This window comes from Tyto alba, unplaced genomic scaffold (assembly GCF_018691265.1).
Source record: "Tyto alba isolate M040663 unplaced genomic scaffold, T.alba_DEE_v4.0 Super-Scaffold_2, whole genome shotgun sequence".
Lineage (NCBI taxonomy): Eukaryota > Metazoa > Chordata > Aves > Strigiformes > Tytonidae > Tyto > Tyto alba.
In genome coordinates this window covers 18,776,365-18,796,726 of record NW_024881282.1, presented here as the reverse complement: position 1 = coordinate 18,796,726, position 20,362 = coordinate 18,776,365, and the positions used below count along the sequence as shown (strand labels likewise).

The 20,362-nt window shown below is 41.2% G+C and overlaps 1 protein-coding gene across 1 annotated transcript in view; it reads left to right on the top strand.

The window, feature by feature from the left end:
- ARHGAP20 (Rho GTPase activating protein 20) overlaps window positions 1-20,362 on the top strand; it is a 60,821-nt gene that overhangs the window by 26,868 nt on the left and 13,591 nt on the right. Inside the window, 7 exon segments of the mRNA XM_042793371.1 lie at window positions 2,660-2,830; window positions 8,183-8,332; window positions 10,216-10,257; window positions 11,226-11,310; window positions 14,032-14,109; window positions 18,087-18,153; window positions 20,084-20,266. Coding sequence (XP_042649305.1) covers window positions 2,660-2,830; window positions 8,183-8,332; window positions 10,216-10,257; window positions 11,226-11,310; window positions 14,032-14,109; window positions 18,087-18,153; window positions 20,084-20,266 — 776 coding nt within the window.

Sequence of the window (20,362 nt, the reverse complement as noted above, 5' to 3'; positions counted from 1 at the left end):
AAAATATATTTTTTTTTTTTTTTAACAAGGCTTATCATGTAAACTATATTAAAGTATCTGAGTGTGCTTATTAAAGTTCAGATGATCGATATGCTTGAAAGGCGCTTGGTCAAAAGGCAAATTTCATTAAAATAACTGATTTATATTATTGCATTTCCTTGTTCTAAAACCAAGTTCAATTTACTTGACACTGCTGGCATTCATAACCCTACTACACCTTCATTTGCTTACCTATGTGACACAGATTTTGCTTAGTTTAATTTGGGGAATTCCTGGGTTTACAAATCAGGATGTAGAAAATGTTCAAACAGGATTAATCAAATAGAGTTGCCTATATGGAGACACAAGAGCCTGACCCTACAGGAGCATCAGCAGGAGCAGGCAATTCAGTATGGTTTTGTGAATGTTCCTGCTGATTTGGTTACACCCGCATAACATGAAAGGGTTTTTTTTTCTAAGTATTGTTGTTACTGGGTTCAAATATAAGTGAGTATTTCCCTGACTTAACCTTTGAGGTAAAGACCATGCCTGGCTTTCATGCAGGTGGACTCCTCATCATTCCTGATTTCTGCTTAAGTTTCTGTGCCAAGTGCTGCTAGGGAGTTTATGAAATTGAGTCCCAGTAACCTATCAGTCACTGATGAACGGGTGAGTTGGTGAATTCCCAGTCCCACAGAAGTGGCAGAATCGGAGGGATGCTTGCTGTTCCCTTGACTCTTGTTGCTGGCCACACGGCGTGTATCACTGTTGTATTGGACCAAAACTCCTCCCTGCTTTAACATCCACACTCATGAACACCCCTTCTGCCTAGGAATGATCAAATAACTTAGGTTTGCATTATTAACTCTGAAAGTCATTCCTCTTCTTTCTCTCCTTCCTGAAGAGGTAGGTAACGAAAGACAAGATTAAGACAAATTAAGCTGAGGAATTCTTTCAAAAACTCAGGCTCCCAGACAGAAAGGGGAATCCAAGACTAAACAAGGCTCTCCCCAGCAGATAGAGATCCTCCCCAGCCCCCTGCAGATCAGTGAAAGTGTGTCCTGCTAATGTAGGCCAATCTCAGATCTTATCTTTTCTCTCCCAGCTGTCAAAACTTCCTAAATAATTTCCTGAGTAATCCAGCCACAGGCATCAAGGAGGGGAGGGTCAGGAATCATCCAGGCTTTAAGAGAGGTACAAGGTTTATGACTTTCTTTGAAGGTTTTCTCTGCTTGCTCTTGCTTTCTTTCGTATCTCTGCCATTTGTTTTGTGATTTTCACCGTATAAGGTCCATTTCTTCTCCCAACAAAGTCGCTAGGTGTTTGTCATCCCTTCCAGTGGGACCAGGAATAAACTATAATCACAAAGCTGCTTTCTTCAGCCTTTCCTTGCCAAACTGGTCCTGTCAAGTTAATTTTTCTTCTTTTTTTAACAAGAAAAAATAAGAAAATACATCTGAAAAAAATTTAACTGATGCATTCAACCAAAGGGAAATGGTTCATTTGGAGGCAAATAACTGAAAAGTTGCATTTAAAAATTGTGAATAAAGATGCTGATGGGTCCTGGTTTTAATCCAGAAATTTGTTATTTAAGGTACAGCAGAGTGTAGGAGACCCTGGTTCAGTTCTCTCACCTGCCTGGGAGAATTTGAAGCCACGTCTCTGGCTTTCCAAGGGAGAGCCTGACCTGCAACCAGCTTCTAGAGAGCCCTAGAGGAGGAGTGTCCTCCCCTCAGACCCTCACATTCATTCAGTTCAGCTCTGTATAAATAGACATTTGTTAGGGCAAGGCTTGGAAACTAGAGGTATACTGTCTGGGTGAGTGAGCTGACAATTGTGCTAGAGAAACTCTCATTTCTGCTTCAATTACTATTCAACTACTTCATGTAGAACAGTTAGATCAGGAGAGGTTCAGGGAATCATGTCTCCACCATCAGTAACCTTGGACTTCAACCTACCTGATACTTCCTTAGAAAAGATCAGTGTCTTCCAGGAGGGACCCTGATCTTTCCCCCATAGACCTGGGTTTGGATTATTCAGCAGCCCCTACACAGCACATCCACAGATGAGTATAGCTGTGCTCCAGTCACACAACCAAGCCCTGCACCAGGAGCTTGCTTCAATGCTTGTGGGTCGTGTGCTGTGGGAGAGAGAAGCTGAGCAGCCTGCTTCGGTGTTGCATCTACTACATGGTCTGTCTCTAGCAAGGTTCAGTTGCACCTTATGTTTGTTCTTGGTTCTGAATAATTTCTATAAATTACTTTTAACCCCAAATACAAGTCCTCATCTGACAAAGGTTGGTGAGCAGTTATCCATTCATCATGCATATGTCTTCTCTCTTTATGGAGAGCCTACAGAAGGTGCAGTATTTTCTCTAAGACTTCAGTACAGAGGGAGACAAATACAAATAGATAAAATGGAGAGGGTTAGATTTAAATTACTGTCTTTTGCTAAATACTGTCTGTGTGCTTGGGCTGTAAAAGACTTCAGCAAGGACAGTCCCTAACAGATTTTGTGTCAGTATCAGACTGCTGAATCTTCATTGTCCCTCTCACCTTTCACCGAAATGTAGTCAAATAAACAGCCTTTTGGAAGTGGGTATAGAAAGTCACTGCCTGGTTCTCACTCACAGGCAATCGGCTGATTTGCTTTCCTTTATTCCCTTTATTTCCTTTTGCAGGGAAGGCTGCTTCTCCCCCATCAGTCCAGAGGCATGTCCCCTTGTGCAGTCTTTCATGTGCCACAACCGAACTTTCATCCTGGATGGCCACGTGCAGCTGAAGACGGGTCTGCAAACCCAGGAGCGACACCTTTTCCTCTTCACAGACCTTCTGGTTGTTGCCAAGTCCAAGTGAGTATGGCACTTCAGCCACTGCTCGTACAGAGCAGCCCTTTTTCTTGGTGGAGCATAGCATGGATTTCCATAATGCTTTTTCAGTAGCAAATCTTACCTAAATCATAAGAAAGTTTTCTGTTTAGTCAGTGGAAGGTAGGTGCCTGTCCACTCCAGGCACATTTGAAAACCCCATAGACATAGAGGAATTCCAGGACACAACATTTTAAAAGAATTATAGAGGTTCTGGAATATATTTCTTGTGTTGTATCATCTTCCCTGCTTTGGGAGTGCAGTTTCAAAGAAAAGACTCATTGGTGCTCAACTGTGTCTGCTGCACTGCCTTCATCTGACTGTTGTGTTTTAGACAGGTCATCTTCGGTCCTGTGGGGTGTGTGTAACACTGGTGGCTGTGTCACAGAGGGGTTAGAGGTCTTAACACTTACCTGGAAGCTGCTTTGATACACACCAGTGATGAGCTGCTGTATAAAAATAGAGATCGCAGGCGGCATCGCAGTGTCTGTCTCTGTAGGTTGTGCTGTGCCAGGAGGAGCGTGGGGAAGGGGAAAGGAAGCGGTGCTGAGCAGTCTGGGTAGTGTTCATGTGTAATCAGGCTTGCTGCTGAGCTCTGATTATTCACTCTACCATTCACAATTAAATCAGATTTACAAGCTGTGTCTGGCATGCCAGCTTGATGCAGCATTTGTGGTTTAAGGCAATTTTAGAGGTTGTTTTCACATGTTGTTTTGGGTTATGGGGAAATAATAATAAAAAATCCTGATGCATTCTCTGTTAGGCACTTTGTTTGTGGTTTCACAGGGTGGGTAATCTCGATGTGAATCCTGGGCTTTTGCAATGTGTCTTTTCGCTTAAGCAATTGTTTCAGAGGCTTCTGGGAACAGCCAGAATAAATCTGTGTTTTCTGTAGAAATCTGAGCTGTGTCCGTTTGAATCACACATAGTAAATGTAACCCTCCCAGCTGAACTCCCTTGCTTGATGTGGTGTGACAACACAGAGGATATTTTACCTCAAACACTATGGGTGGGTACTGAACATAAGGATATTTAGGGGAAATCTTGCTATCCTACCAGCAGTAGCAGCAATAGCATTGTTACTGGATTTATTTATGTTTGTGTCTTGTTTAGGGTGGGATTCACCTCACCTAATTTAAGCTTTAAAATGTTAAATATTTGCAACTTACCCAGGCTTCTAGGCTCCTCTTACAGTCCCCGAGATAAAACCAGCACCTTCCTGCAGTGAACTCACCCGGCCCTGAAAGAGCATTGATGGTGAATGAGGGGAGTGATGCTTTTGGAGGGTCTCTCACTGTCCACTGGCTATTCAGCAGGCATAGTCCACTAGCTTAGCTTCTAAATTGCAAAAGATGTCAGGAGAGATGAATCCCTCCCTCCCTGGTCAGTGTGCTGAGCAGAAGCAATGTTAGAACCCCAGGTTGACCTGCACGTTACTGCAAGTTTGGCAGCATCCCAGTGGGACTGTTTGCATAGGGAAGTACTACTCAGTGTAACCACTCCAAAATGTGGTCCCCAGGGAGTAATAACGGCTCTTACAGCATTTGATTTAATGTGGCGAAGAGGTTGCAATGTTTGAAGAAGGTGGAAGAGAACAAGCTGTGCTTCTGCATGTGAAAAAGAGGGAGGGGGGCAAGTCTTTGCTAGAAATTATAAAAATACTATTTTGGGTGATATTACGATACTACTTCATGAAGAACTAATTGGGATATTCTTTCTACAGCTGCCCTGTCAGCAATTAAAGCATCAGAGCTGACACTAACGAATGCCACGTAAAAATCAGTATTTTTACATCTATCTCACACTAAAATACCATTGCTGATTCCTAGAGGGAAAACCTGAGTGGTGTGTATTGCTATGTGGCCATGGCTGTTGGTTGTTACTGACTTTTTAATAGCTGATGCAAAGCCAAGGCAGCAGGTGACCAGGGCAGAATTAATGATACAGTTGAATCTGACTTAACTTCAGAATTAGTCCTTGTGAAGGTGCTAAAAATTTGTAGTACTCTTTTGTGTTAAGTAATTTTACAGCTTGGGTCATATGAACACCTAAGATACCTTCAGTATAGCTCAGCGCTGTACTGGTGTCAGCTCAGCTACAGGTAGCCAGTCACTGTACAAAGGAAGCTCATGTATAATTAGACATTGTATGATAAGCAAACAGTTACAAGTTTTTTCTAAAGAGAGCAACTAGTATCTTGTGTCCTCTGAACTTCCTGAGTAAATTCCTATACAGAACTGAGCTCCTGCTTAAAGGCAGCAAATTGGCATTGCCTCCATGGAAATCTGTGGGGTTAAGTCCTCTCTACAAGTGGTCTATGTATGACTTCAGACAAGGTGCCTGTAGGTTTGCTTTCTGCTGCTTTCTAATAATTTCTGAAATGTAGACTGTTATCTTTTCAGATCATGCATCAGCCCAGCTTATAAAATATCAGAATAATACTCATGCGCTGTGATTCTCTTCCTCATGTCCTGTCCTTTACTGCCTTCATGTGAGGATTTAGTCATAAATTAATTGATTGAAAGAGTTTTTCTCACTGAACCAATGTTAAGTATGTAAAATGTTATACTGTTTATATTGATAAGATTTCTTACAGAGACAGTGTGTTTTTACTTGACAGGGTAAATATTTCAAGGATCTATCAGTTCAATGATCAAGGTTTCTCACATAACTTTTTGTGTGGAAGGCACAGAAATGGATTTCTCTTTTTCCTTTGTAATATGTACATGCATATATACACATGCATTGTAAGGTTATTTTCCCAGTGTGGCTGGACATAGAAATTAATGGTTGAGTGCATACATGGAATTACAGTAGAAATCTCACAGTAGATCCATTAATGCTTTTGTCAGAGGCCCCTACTAAGAAGATCAGCAAATATAGTGAGAAGTTAATTTTCCACCTGGTAACAGCTGCAAAGTATTCAGTTGCCACTTACAGAAAGCAAAAGGAAGTGAGTTTACTCTACAGAGGTGGCACAATTTGGGATGCATCAATACCTACACCATTGATGTTCATGATTTTTTCTGTTGATTTCAATGGACTCTGGAACTGCCTGATATTTACAGTGTAACACTTGCAAGGGGACTTGCTTCCTTAAAAAAAAAAAAAAATCTTCATTAGATTGTTACTCTTCCCATTTTTCAAATGTTCATTCATGTCTCTCCCTTAGTCAGCTATGATATATTCATTTCTAGAGGTAATGCTCTGGCACTTAAATAGAAGACCCACATTTCACAAATGCTGAGAACCCATGGATTGCATAAAGGACATGGCAGATAGAGATAAAATTATACTTCAGGCTCTTTTAGATGTTAATGGAGTCTACTGTTTCAGCATCTCTGGAAACCAGGCCACTTGAATACTGATAATAGCTGAGAGCTGTGACTAGGCATGGCAAACGGGGTAAGAATATACATCAAGCATGATTGGAGAACATCTTTGTGCTTCTGCCAACACCCTGCTGACACCCGCTACTGGCACTGTAGGGGTCTGGATTTATGAACTGTAAATGTTAAAAAAGTGAAACAGCATGTAGAATGTTCACTGTACTGGGTAATGGGAAAAAGAAATTGAGGAGAAAGGGAGGGTCAACAGACTGATTTGGTGGAGTCAGACCAGGCATCCATTTATTAACATCTACATTAGAATTCACAGCTGTGTTTTTTTGTAAATCTACATTTTCACAATTCATTCTGTGGTCATTCAGTTACAGTTATTTCTGTATTCTTGACAGATCTTATTGCATCACAAACTGATTTGTTGACGAGCATGTTGAACTGTTCGCCTGTACTTTAAGTTTCTCTTTGATGGGGTAACAAAACATAATAGAGTAAAAAGAGGCAAAATGTACAGCTGACAAGGAAACACCATGGTCAGCTTAGTTTAACTTTTAGTTTAAAGAAATACATGAACTTGAGATGGTATTTTACAGTATTTTACAGTGATCTAATTGAAGTGCACCTTTTTTCCAGGTGTGATATTTACCAGTGATCTTTTCTTGCCCACCACTGTAAATGCTGATGGGTTATTAACGGTGTACTACTCCACTACACCTGTTAGCACAATGTCAGCCGGAAACCTCAGACCAGTCAGGGTACTACAAGTTCATCTATGTCCTCTTTAAAGCCACAAGGTTCAAGTACTTTCATGTTTCAGACTGCATTAGCTCAGTCTGTCCTAATCAAATACCTTGTAAATGAGACTAATCTCAGAAAAGGTAGTCCATGTGTATCAAAGTTCTAAGAAATTGCTTACCTGGCATATTTATTTATAGAGCACTAATCGTCATGGTGCCTGCCACTGCCCTGTCCACATTTGCAACACAGTGATGAGCTGACATGCTCTTGCTTGCAGTCCTTGGATTAGAAGGGCAAAACATTTTCAGGGAGGGAACGTTTTTCCTCCAGCCTTTCCCTGTTGGCCCAGGAGAACCATAGCTCAGGTAATTCAGTCTGCAAGGCCTCTGGTGCAAACCTGCCTTGAAGACAGTGGCTGTTGCTTTGCGACAGAGCTGGACTGACTTTGTGAGATCTTACTTGTTTCTCACATAGCACTGGTGCCCACCGATGGCACAAAGAAAGGAGACTTGTCATGAGAAATTAAGTGGAAGAAAAGAGTCGAAATTAAAATGTGAAATTCTGTAAATGTGACCTTTACTGTACTCCAGTAGGATAAAATACAGAAAGGGCCAAATTTTTAAAAATTGGGGAAATTAGGTATCTTCCTTGAGGATGAGTAGATATTTGGAGAATACACGAGGTCCTGGCTTATTCTCCAAGTGGTGTGGGCCTAAAGCTACCATGCAGATAGTTTGTTGTATGTGACCTGTGCTGCAGTTAACACAAATGACAGTTTTCTGCTTGTTCTTTATTCAGGATTGGTTCATTTGCTCTGGCCTAGTTGTCACTACTTAAACTCACCATAGTTGTTGACCCCGGGGCTAAGCAATCCAACTATACTGTAAACTCCTAAATGGCATTAAAGTTGCTGAAAGGAGAGTCCAACACAAGTAACAATCTTTGCCTCATAGCAAGATTTGGAGGGGAGCTCTAGACATGGGCAGAAGTTTTTCCCCAAGAAGGGGGATGTCCAGGGCTGCCACAAGCAACCTATTTATCCCACATATAAGATATCTGTTGATCCCATTTAGATGAGAATTAATAAATTTTTATATGCAACCCAAATAAAACATTGTTCTTTTTAACTAAAGCAGAAGTTCTTCCATCAGCTCCAATGCAAGCTTCACATGTGCCTGAACAAAGAAGAAACTGAGTTGTTCAGCCTGCCTTGCTATGTTTTCATGTGTGTGACATACCTGTGAATTTCTGCCGGCAGGTCGCATTCTCATTTCAAACTGAAGTGCCAAGCACGTCTCTGTGAGATGTGGACAGCATTTTGTACAGAGGAAGTCTGTGAGGGCAGCACAGACCCAGAGAGGTCCTTTGTTTTGGGCTGGCCCACCACAAACTGTGTGGCAAATTTCAGGTAAGAATTGAGATATGTTTTATTTATCAAGTTACTTAAATGTTTTTATTCTGGCAAGTAATGATACTATCTTGGATTCATTTCAGCACCAATGAATGTGGGAAGCAGGAATTTACAGATTCTTAAGCCAATTCCTGCTACTGCTGTGAGCAAGTCACCCTCCATGCCTCATCTTCTGTCTCTGCAAATGTGGCAGTGATACTTGCTGATCACTTGAAAATTTGAGAAAACGTGTTATTTGGCAAAGCACTGTCTGTGCTGCAAACTTGTTCAGTGGAAATTCTCTTTTTTTTTGATATAACTGGAGAAACACCTTGGCTAATTAATGAGATGAACTACAAATAGTAAACAACCAAGCTAATGAAAGGATCAAAGAGCTTCCTATTGGAGGTAGCAGGAAACATACAGTGAAATACTGACCTTGTCCTATTTCTCTTTTTCATTTAATTGTGCCAGAGAAAATGTCCAAAACCTTCTTAAAGCAGAATCTCTGAATTTTAATAGAGAGAAAGACTTTTGGTCTGTCTTTGCAGCATTGACTGTAGGACACATAAGGGCTGTAGAGCTAATTTCAGTGATTAGGCTAATTTTAGTCTCAGCAGGAGGGCTCTGTCGTCACTTTGGATAACGGAGGGCACCGTCCCCCTGAAATCCCAGCTGCTTAGCCACAGTAATTTGGCTGGGTCTTAGAAAATGCGTTTTCCGCTTTACCAACAGAGAGCAAAAGCTGACGCATGCAGCTTAATTTGTATGTCACATTGTCCATATCCAAAGAGAATGCTGTGCACAAACTGCTCTTTGTTGAGCTGGTTGTGCTGTTTATGTTTTGTTTTTTTTTTTTACTGAATATTTCTGAAACAAAGCTGAAATTTTCTATTGATTTTCAATTGAACTCTTGCCATTAAACGTGAGCTTTGATCTGGAGACAGTACGTGATCCTTTATAGCTATCAGGAAGTAGTTGGGTAGGAAAGCAATAACTTAAATCAAAACAGAGTCGGAGATTTTATAGAATTTAAATTATTTTATGTCTGGAGGTACACAGAAAAATCTAAAACACCATGCATGAGTCCACAGGTGCATAGCCAACAGAACTGAAGCAGCCAAAGCAGAATCACATTTTTAATGTTTATAAAGTGCATTGTCCTCACAGCATCATTCAGTAGGTTTGTAGTTCCCTAAATGCCTGCTCTGAAAATGTGAAGAACTTGGTTTGCAGAAGCAGCAACGGGAATAGCAGTTACTCCATCTGGGGCAGGATTTAAATCAAGAAAGTTGAAGCAAAATGAGGTTAGATTCCTTGCACTATCCTATTATTAGCTACATTTAACTGAGCAGAATTATATACTTGGAAGTATTTAAATGAGATAAAGATAACTGAGATAAGCCTTAAAATGTCCAAACTTAAACTCTACTAAGTACAATGGGGCCTTTTTTCATTGTGGCTTATGTGTACTTTGTGATATGATGATAAAGCAAGTAATTAATAACAAGAGAATTAGAATAGTGAAAGTGGAAAGGAGTCTATATACCTAAGGAAATACCGTTAAACTTTTGAATCAAGCTCTTGTTTTAAAGCACCTTCCTCTTCTATTTGGACATTAGTTTAAGAACTCATTGCATTTCCTACTGAATTCACTGGTAAAGCTTTCACTTTTGTGATAAAAACTGTTAACAGGGGCTTTTGAACTCTGTGACAGGCTTTTCAGTTGATTTTACAGAGAAACAGATTTTTCATTCAAATCTGAAAAAACCTTTTAGTTTTTGTAGTTATTTATGGAAATCGCAACCAAGAAGCAGTCCATTCCACCATGGTTTGTACAAGGGCTATTTTGGTATTAAAATGATGGCTGATTTGTTCCTGGTTTTCTATAATTCTTGCAGGTCTGCAGAACAAAAGGAAACATGGCTGTCTTTTTTACAAAGGTACTTTATTATACAGTCTTTGAAGACACTGAAAAGAGTCCTAGTCATCTAGACCAGTGATTCCCAGGCTGTGGTGCCTATGCCATCATGACAGATAAGCTGTTTCAAAGAGATATTAAGAAAAAAATAATCTTCTCCCTGCAGCAGATGCTATGTGCCATTAGTGCAACAATCACTATGCAAGGAAGGAAACAATTCCCTGTGCCTGAACATGGCTCAGCACAAAATGAGTGATTCCTATCACACACAGTCCCTTTTCTATGTATCTGTAGGAGCCTCTGCCACCACTGCCCTAGTTGCGCCTGGGGATCTTTCCATGGTGATGGCATCTAAGCAAGCCCAGCCCAGGAACCTCTGCTCTAATCTGTCTGCTGTTCATGGCTGTCTGTATTCTGGTCTTACAAAATGTACCCCAAGCTGAAGGGTATTATGGGAGGGTTTGCATAAATAGAGCTGTCTTATTTAAGTCATTGTTTGGATGGAAGACTACTAGGGGTGGTTTTGTTTTATTGTCACTTAGTTCTACTGGTTGAGGTTTGTGTTTTTATCTGATTCTTCAGTTCCTGGGGTTGTTCAAATCATCCTTGCTGGGATGCGTTAATTCACTCTTCAGTTCAGTCTTTTGAACGGGGCCATACAATGGGATGTAACAGACTCCAGCAGGAGCCTATAGTGCAGATTGAGGTATCACAGTGATTGGTAGTTTTAGCTTGGTTTTTAAAATCTAGTTTCTCTTCTGCTTACTCTGTTTTCTAAAATGAACTTAATACAACAGAGCATTACCAGGGGCCACATCATCCCCTCCAGGTACCGCTGGATGCTTTCTTGTCCTCAGAGGTTGTTCTACTGCAGTACCTGCAAACAATCTGCTTCTTATCCAGTTACAGCTTGATTGCTATTTAAATCTCTGTCTTGCTATTTATGTTTACAATATTAAAAATTTACTTGTCTTGTTCTTCTTTTGTCAGTCGAATAAGAGAAGAGAAGGAAAAAGACTATCCTAAAAGCATTCCTCTGAAGATAGTTGCAAAGGATGTGGGAACTTGTGCATATGTAAGTGCTCTTGAGCTAAATGGGGGTGTGTGGTGGGGGTGTGTGTGGGGGTGTGTGTGTGTCTAAATCCACATCACATATGAGTGCTAATCACCTGTAAATCCTTTGGATACTAGGAGGGTTCCTTTGGTTTGCAACCTCCTTTAAGGATCCAGTCCCTTTGAAAGACTTGTCATATGCAGCCCTGAAATGTTTACTTCCTGTCTGTAATACATGAGTTCCATTTTAAAGACAGTGTGCTTAGTAAGAAATACTGGTTCTGGCACACAAACTAAAGACTGTACAGTGTGAAGTCCAAAGAAGCACCTCCAGTGGAACTTATGCATAAGCATCTTCAGAAATGCCAGTACAATGTGTCCTTTTTTTTGCTTGTAAAACTGATCTAAACCCACAGCTGCCTTCATTCAGTTCTGCAAAGTTGCAGTGTGTTTCATTGTTTATAATTATCGTAAGTCACTAAAGCTCTGTATATAAATGCCCTGAAATTGCCTTAAGAGTGTTTTTTCATCAGCAAACTGATGCTGGTAAATTTGTAGGCACAAGGTAAATTGGTAAAGAAAGGTCATCCACAAGGTGATTTGCACCTTTTTTACTAAGTCATTTTTAATCAATTTAAACTGAATTCTTGTATGTATCCAGTTCCTTAGGGATACCCTAGCATTCAGTGATAATCCATACATTTTTTTCCTATGCTTCTTACACATTTGTCTTTTCTTTCTATGCTTGTAAGATCTGTATTTCATGCTTAGAAGCCTAAAGAGCATTTGCAAGGACATGAGAAATTTTCACAGAAGTTAGACTTCATTGGAGGTCTTTGTCCAACGGTGAATCTCCACTTAAAATTCTGTATTTGCATAGACATAAGTGTAAAGGAGCCTTTTGTTTCAGAAAATCGTTATGAAGGTAAATGATAATAGTTAGAATTGCCAGATTGCTAAGAAAAATGTTAATAAACAATAGCAGTAATTGTGATAGTTCAAATGCAGTACTGCACATCAAGGTGTGCTCAGGTGTGAATGTCTATAAATCATACGTGCACTCAGATGTTGTACTCTTGTACCAGGGTTTGTTGGGTTTGTTTAAAAGTCTTTTCTCCTTAGCTATAATTAGGTCATGTGCCAAGTATGGTTTCCTGATCCCAACAGTCCTAGAAACAACACACTGTAGTCTAGCTATTATCACTAATAAAACAGAGGAGCAGCAGATGGAAACTTTGTGATGCAAACAGTTTTTATAGCACTGTGGTCCCTGTGCTACAGCAGCTGGAGATGCCCAAGAATTATTTCATTTTTGGAGGGTAGGGAAGGCTGAACACAAGGCACAAACCATTTTATTATATTCTAGCCAAGAGCAAACTTATGCAAATGTGCTGACCTACTCCTGAGAGCCAGATGTCATTGCTTCAGGCAAATGTTAAATTTTTTATGGTATGAGCATTCAGATACATCCTGAAGCAAGATACACGGTATTCTCACTACTTTCCTTTGATTACCATGGCAGCTTGTTACCGTCAGGAACTTACAGAAATGTACGGCTCAGATTTCTTCTAAATGCAAAATGTCAGTGAGTTGTTTCACCTGAATATCCTATGGCCAGTATAAAATTGATGTGCCACACAGGGCAGCAGGGTATAGCAAACTGTCTTGGGCCTGGCAGTGAACATTTACATCCTGGCTCTGCCACCTTCCCTTCTTTAAGCCATTGGACACGCCTGGGCAGTTTGTTGCAGTGGGCATGCATTTGTTCTGCCAGGGCTTTAGGCTGGCCATGAACCAGCTTCAATCCAAAAACTGTGTGGTTTTGTTAGCAGAGCCAAACTAGCATGCCTCTAAAGAGGGCTTAATAACTTGTACTTGATGCATGGGAGCTGCCTGTTGACTTGGAAGTGAGGCCAGTATGGGTGTGATGGTGCAAGCAAAAACCACTCTGGACATGCTCTCCCTACTTGTTTTTGCTTCTGCAAGGTGATGGCAGCGGTGCTGCCACATCCCGGCAGGGCTGAGGATGGAGTCTTTAATCCTGGTGTGTTGGAAATCCACTGCCCTGCATAAGAGCAACTCATGGTGCTGAGGTACATGGCCCAGCTGTGTGGGAGAAATACTGGTGCCAGGCAGCAGGTGCTGAAATCTCACTCTGGAAAGACTGCCTTGTGGAAAGCAGCACTTCCTCTGGCACAAAGCTCGGCGCTTCATGCTGGTTGCTGTAGCTATTTAGAAAGTGGTGTTTCTGCTGATCCATGCTTTTCCATACTGCCAATTGGCAGATTCTGGAGGATGCTGGAGGGGTAGCATTTTAACTGGATGAAAGATCAGCAAGAGGAAGTGCTTCTGGTTCTAAGCCAAATCTAGCTTTGAGAAATCTATATAGTATGTGGCATAGGATATATAGATGAACAGGTTGTGAATAGTATTTTCTTACCAGGAAGGTCTTCAGTGGAAAAGGACAGAAATTATTACGAGAACCTCTTATTTCACTTAAAAAACTCACTGAAATGTTTCATTTTTTCAAAGGAAACTTGCATACTTTTAAGTAAAGGAATCAAACCTCAGTCTCAGAAAGCTGGATCTTTATCTATGTAGTATAACTTATTTTTCAAGTAAAATTTTAACTGGATATTCTCAATTTTTCCAACAATGAATTATGCAGAGCTATTGCAGTTCAGATACTCTTTGCACATACACATTTTTAATTCCACTTTCCCCTTCTTTTTTCTGTTCACAGTCAAAAACCCTAAGTGTAACCAATGTTGATACAACAAATGATGTCATTCTGATGGCCCTGCAGCAGCTGGGAATTAATGTAAGTCCTTGCACCAGTTTTAATGAGTCTTGTAGTCACTTTTAATAATCAAATGTTCTCTTGCACTTTTTCCAAGTTTTAGGATATGAACATTAATTAAATCCTTTATCATAGCAATTCACTGTGGTTGAAATGAAGCTGAAGTGCCTTGTTAATATATAGACCTCCAGAAATCATCAAGTGCTTTAGAAATTTTGAGTAAGTCTCTCATCCCTGTAAAGGATCCATCATGTTTGAAGTTGCTTTTAAATCTATTTTGCTGATGCCTAAGAGGAGATGTCTTGACACAAGAAGTGAGAGTTTGATACAGCTCCTTTTCCATACTTCAGTGTGAGTAGGAAACGTACTGACCTCCTTGTTTCAAAATGTGCAAGCATGCATGATCAGCTGTGTCCCCAGATTACAAGCACTGCTCTCAAGTGTCCAAATCAGATGCTCTGATTATCCATGAACCTCTAGTGTTATGTGAGATATGAATCTGAGTGATTGCACAGAATCTGAATGCACCCAATTTAAGCAATGTCCTCAAACTGTTTTGGAAAAAGGCTTTCACAGGACTCATGATGATGTAGGGTAGTGCCCCAAGTAGATGCAGAGATTCCGAGTGGATCAACAAGTACTGTCTCAGCTGACTCCCTTTGCTCTAAACCAGACAAGGTGGTGCCTCAGGTGTAGTAATGAATCAGTGCCAGGGACAAGATTTCTGGCTCCCTTATTCTGTTTCTCTCATTGTTTCACAATGTGACTCCAGCCACCACCAGTGGTCATAGAAGCTCTTGGATAACAGCTTTTTAAGTGGCTTGTCAGTCTACTGTTTCGATAACAAGATTTTTTAAAATGTCTTACTCTTGATGCATATGTTGAGCTCATTGCATGGAATCTGACAAGTCTCTCCTTACCACAGCCCTGAGTGTGAAGAATCAAATATGATCAAAATGCCACTCTTGTGCTTCCCGGGGGTTTCTGGAGACCTCCAGGAAAAGTTGGAGTAACCTCAGAGTTTGCCTTCCCTAGCATCCGTTATCCTTATTTTATACAGGTTTTTAATGCATCCAGGGGCCTATTCTGCTAGCTTGGTACTTCCCAGGCACAGTAATTTCTGTCTAGCCAACTTTTTATGGCTCAGACATCCAATTTACACCAGGGCTGGGGCTCTGGCCTGAGCTCAGAATCCAGCAGTCTGTCCAATTAAGGTAGCTCTGGAGTTGATGGAAGGACTGCAAGGTGAAAAGAATAAGATGTGTGTTAAAATTAGGATTTTAATTGCACATTGTCTCCCCCAGTCTGCACCAAAAATCAAGACACTGTGCTATATTACAACTGCAAGTCTTTATTATTCCTTCGTTTTTACCCATTTTATGGGTGTCATTTGAACTTCCTCATTTTTTGTACAGAAAAAACAGGAAAATCGTAGTATTGGAAGAGAGTGTTTTTGTTTGAGATGAGTGGGAGGAGGAGCTGGTTAGGTTTCAGCTTTGTATTCTTTTGTATGTATCACAATCAACTCTTTCCTCCTCTTTACATTTTTATTTCGAGTGGAAAAAGAATGAAAGCCATCTGAAAGATGTAAAATCTTGCCTGCAGAATTATTTTCCCAAGTAGTATCCTACATTCTTTTACTGCATCTTCATAGCATAAAGCCTTTTTCATTAGAGGCATATCATAAGATTAGCAATAAAATCAAACAAGCTAAATAAATTAAGCTGTAGTCTGTATCAAACACCCAACCCCCTCATGCAATTGTTCTGACTGCAAGGAAGCTTTTCCTTATACATTGTCTTGAGGGTTTTTTATTTATGTCCAGAGAGAACCACTTGAAAGGAGCTCTACGACTTTTCAATGGCAATTATAAAAACTACATTTCACATGATGTGTGATTAATAGGGCTATTACTTTGGCTGAGTTCACTCTGGTTTAACACATCACGGTTTTTTCCTCTGTGGTTTCTCTGGTGAAATGGCAACTCGTTTGTGCAAAATGGCATTGATCATCTGTTCCAAATTATCAAGTGGGGCAAAAAGAAGGGCCTTGGGTTTCCCAGCTCTGTCAGCGCACTTGCTGATTTTTCTGGGACAGTCACATTTATCCTGACAAATGGCCTCATAAAGCCCATAAAAGACAACATTTGGAATCAAGAGATGAGCAGTCTGCCTCCTGAAACTGTGCTTACTAGCTCTTCCCCTTCCCCGCTTCCCCATCACAGCAACAAACCCTTTCATATATATATTTAAAAGGAAAAGTAAATACCCTTCCTTGTGCTCCTCAGCTGTATTTATTTGCTCCTGGCCGCTTGCCATGAGGCATCAGAGATGTCTCCAAAGCCTATTTATTTTCCTTCTGCCCCCTGCTAGCTAACTTAACAGCAGTGCTAATATGGGCCAGAAAGCTCTGTCAATCAGAGAGCAAACTGCGAAGGCTTTATTGGGTGTATCAGCATTACACGGGGTGCATGCAGCAAATAGAAAGTCTCAAGAGCTTTAGGGACTGGTGAAGGTCCAGACAATGCAGGATAGTAGGCAAATCTGTTTAAAAGGGGGTAGGATTTCATTTTAGAGCTAAATATATACTGTTATGAGGTATTTGTCACCTTTTGTAGCCAGAAAACTTTTAGATTTTAATTATTCTGATTTTACAGTGTCACTGAAAAGGGATTTAAGTTATAATAGATCACCTGTTATACAGTGTATTTATCCACTTGCTATTACCTTTTGTCATGATAGTGGTTTATATTGTACATAATTATTTGTATTTCTATTGTTTCACTATCATATCTGAAATAATGTACTATTCTATTTCTTCAACTAAACTGCAACATTGACTTGTATATTTATACTAAAGGCAATATTTAAAATTTGCTTTCAAATCAGTGGCTTTACACAGGTTTTCCCAAAGATGATCACATTCTCCAATCCTCTGGAAATTGTCTCCTTTGATGTAAATTTATTGTCTCCACTGTAAATTTTAAAAGAGGGATCAACAGTCTTAAAGCACCATCCAGTGCTCCCAAGCCCTTCCACACAAAAGGGCTGCACAAAAGGGCTGACAGAAGCTCGACAAGGAGATTTTGGGGCAGTGTTCAGTGCCAGGAGCCCCTTGGGTTCCATCCTTGCCTTGGCATCATCAGCTCCAGCTCACGTTTCAGGTGGAGGTGCTCCTGCCTGGCTCTCCAGCTCAGGGCACGGGATGATGTTGGCTGGCGAGCCTGTGTTCTTCCCTCTTGCAAGGGGCCATAGAGGAGCTGGGGAGATGGAGCAGAGCTCTCAGGTGTGAGGCTGGGGGTGCCTGTGTGCCCGAGCACGTTCCAGAGGATGTGATTACCCTGGTACTCGGGACGGAGCTGAAGGGTCACCTCAGCTCCCACCAGCTGCCCGCTGCCTGCCACGCGCTCTGCAGCAGGCCTCGGCTTCGTGCTGCTTACCTGTAATCCTTCCAGGGGACCAGAGCTGCCCCTCCTTGGGGCCGGGTGCTGCTCAGTGCCAGTGGGGAGATGTGGGGCACAGAGGTGCTGGGGGCCAGGAGCAGTGCCCGGGGCCAGAGGTCCCCTCCATGCTGGGGGCTGCTTCATTTCCAGCCTCCTGGGAGTGGGGAGGCACGCGGGCCGGGGACTGACTTAGCCACATGGCAGGTGGGTCTGGCATGGCTAATGTCTTAGTCTGGCATCAAAAGTAATCCCGAGTCCTGGCAGGATGTGACATCCAGCTCTCTGTTTCCAGGAGCAGTGAAAGAACTGAGGCAAATCTCCCCCTTTTCCTTCAGAAATGATGGGCTCCAGCCCCTCTCACTGCTCAGAGCTGTACCCTGGTCACATAAACCACACTGCACATGACACATGATTCAGAAGCTTTGCTGGTGGCAAATTTTGGCACTGCAAAAGTAAAGGGGGTTCCTTTGACCCCGCTGGCAAGGTGCAGATTACCCTTATAACGTGAACCTGTTCTTAATAGCTGGCAAACTTATTCTTAATTTTGGTGTTGAAGGGCTCTGAAAAAGACTACAAACTGTGGGTGATTTCAGGAAGAGAAGATGCTCCTTATCCTCTTATTGGTAAGTTCTTGGCATGGTTTTGTTTTTCAACATTTACTTGGTTTTTAGTGCTGAAGAAAGCAAGAAATACAGAGAAGACTGAAATGCAGTTTCCTCTTTTGTTTTGTTCTGGTTTTCCTGTTTTTTCTCTTACTTCCCTGTCACGCAAGTTTGCTTATTTGGGGAGCTAGTCAGATAATGATCCTTTGCTTTGAAGAGCAATTGTCTGCTTGCGTCACTAGGAGGTTGAAAAAGTTCATTTCTGCCCAAGTTTTGCTGCACAAGCCTCAGTCGTTCGTCAGCCTTTCCACTCACCTCCTCTCCTGGGGCTGGTCCAGCTGTACCATATTTCTTCCTACACTTCCATAACATTGTTTACTCCCCTCCTCAACAAAACTTAGCAGAGTTTTGAGAAATGTTCTGTCTGTTCTTCCACAATTTAAGTTAACTGATTCAAGAAGTCCTTTCCAATCCTGTATTTCTCTTACTGTCTGACAGCTCCCCTCTGATTAGGAGCAAATTATTGCTTATTCACTTTCTAAAATGCTTTTAGAAACATTTCCTCCCCAGGAATCAACCCCAAGCTCAGAAGTGATTGGATGGAGGGATTTGATTTTGGCCCATAATTCACTGAGGACAAATCCCTTCTCATTATTAAGAACCTTTCCCTGTAGAAGCCCAGCATTACTTGTGCTGTATGAGTTCACAGATGATTAGAACAAGAAAAATTTGTGGATTTTCTAGTTCCCTCTTGCAAATCCAACCCCAGTAAATCTTAGCATTCCTTTTTAAAGCGGCCTTAGCTACAAATGCTTTTCTGGAGTCAGACAACATTAATATTTATAAAATGTCTAACTTGTGCACCTTATAGACAGTACAAACTGTTTTGTCTTTGAAACATTCCAGACTCTGTCTTTTTGACTATTATGTGTAGCTTCTTCAGATAAAATCACAACCATGGTTTTAAACACAGAACCAGAGAATTCAAAAATGTGAAAGGCCTTTCTAATTGACTGACTTTTTCTCACTGAAAATTCAAGTTACAGTCCTTGGAAAAGAAGAATCAGATATAAAAATGATGCTGTTCTTGGTATTTATACAAAGGTTTATTACATAAGGCCAGCTTTTATCATAGGTAGACATCAGAAGCAGAGCTTGGCTGTGTTTTAGCTTCACAGTACCTATAATCTCAATGTCTCTTCCACTATCAAAGTGCAAGTTAACTAAAACATCTTAATATTGCACCTGTATTTAATATATGTCAACTGCCATGTATTTAGACAAGTCCAAAAAATACCTTTCTGCTGGCATTTCTGAAAGCTCCTCCAGAAATGAATTGCCTCTGTGTAGTCCCCAAAGATTCTGGTTAATGCCGGGTGTAGCTCATTTGCATTAGCCCTGTGATTAACGTTTCCTTCCTGTTTCAGCCTCAGACATGGAATTATAATTGTGCCTCATTTGACTGAGTTGCTGGCTGTTGCACTTACGGTGAAGAGGGAGGGAAGATGACTTTCACACTGGGTTTTTTTCGTTTTGCATTCTCAGCAAAAATTTGACAGATGACTGGTCCCAAAATCTCATTTCTCACCAGAATGATATGAGCAACTAGTCCCTAAATTTTCAATGTCACAAGCAAAGCAGTAGAAATAATAAACACTGAACTCAGAAATAGTCACTTGTATTTTTTTCTGATGAGCTTTTATGTGATACAGCTGTAATAGGTCTGATTTTACTTTTACATCTGTTGAACTACACCAAACAGAGTAACTCCATATCTGCCAGTGTATGATTTATGCCTGTGTAAATATGCAGAAAAGCACCAATTCTGAGATTATGGAGAGAGAAATTGCTGCAGGCCAGCATGCAAAATCTGCCTTTCCTCCAAGGCAGATGGAGTTTTGCAAGTCTCCAGTCAATCCAACGCAGATTATTATGATCTCTCTTTGAACAGGACATGAATATCCCTTTGGAATTAAAATGAGCCACATTCGAGATGCTATGCCCCATGGCTCGAAGCACTGTGCCTGCCCCAGGCAGCTTCAGGGGTCCTTCCTGACAGAGCAGCTGCCCCAGGAGCTGCAGTGCCAGTTTGTGCTGAAGCCAAGCCGACTCTCTGTGTGCCAGCAGCTGAACGGTAAGTTGCCCAGCTTCCCCTCAGCATCATTCACCCAGAGCCCCGCTACCTCCCTGGCTCTGCCATCAAAAGCAAACGCACCAGGATGGGCGGGGG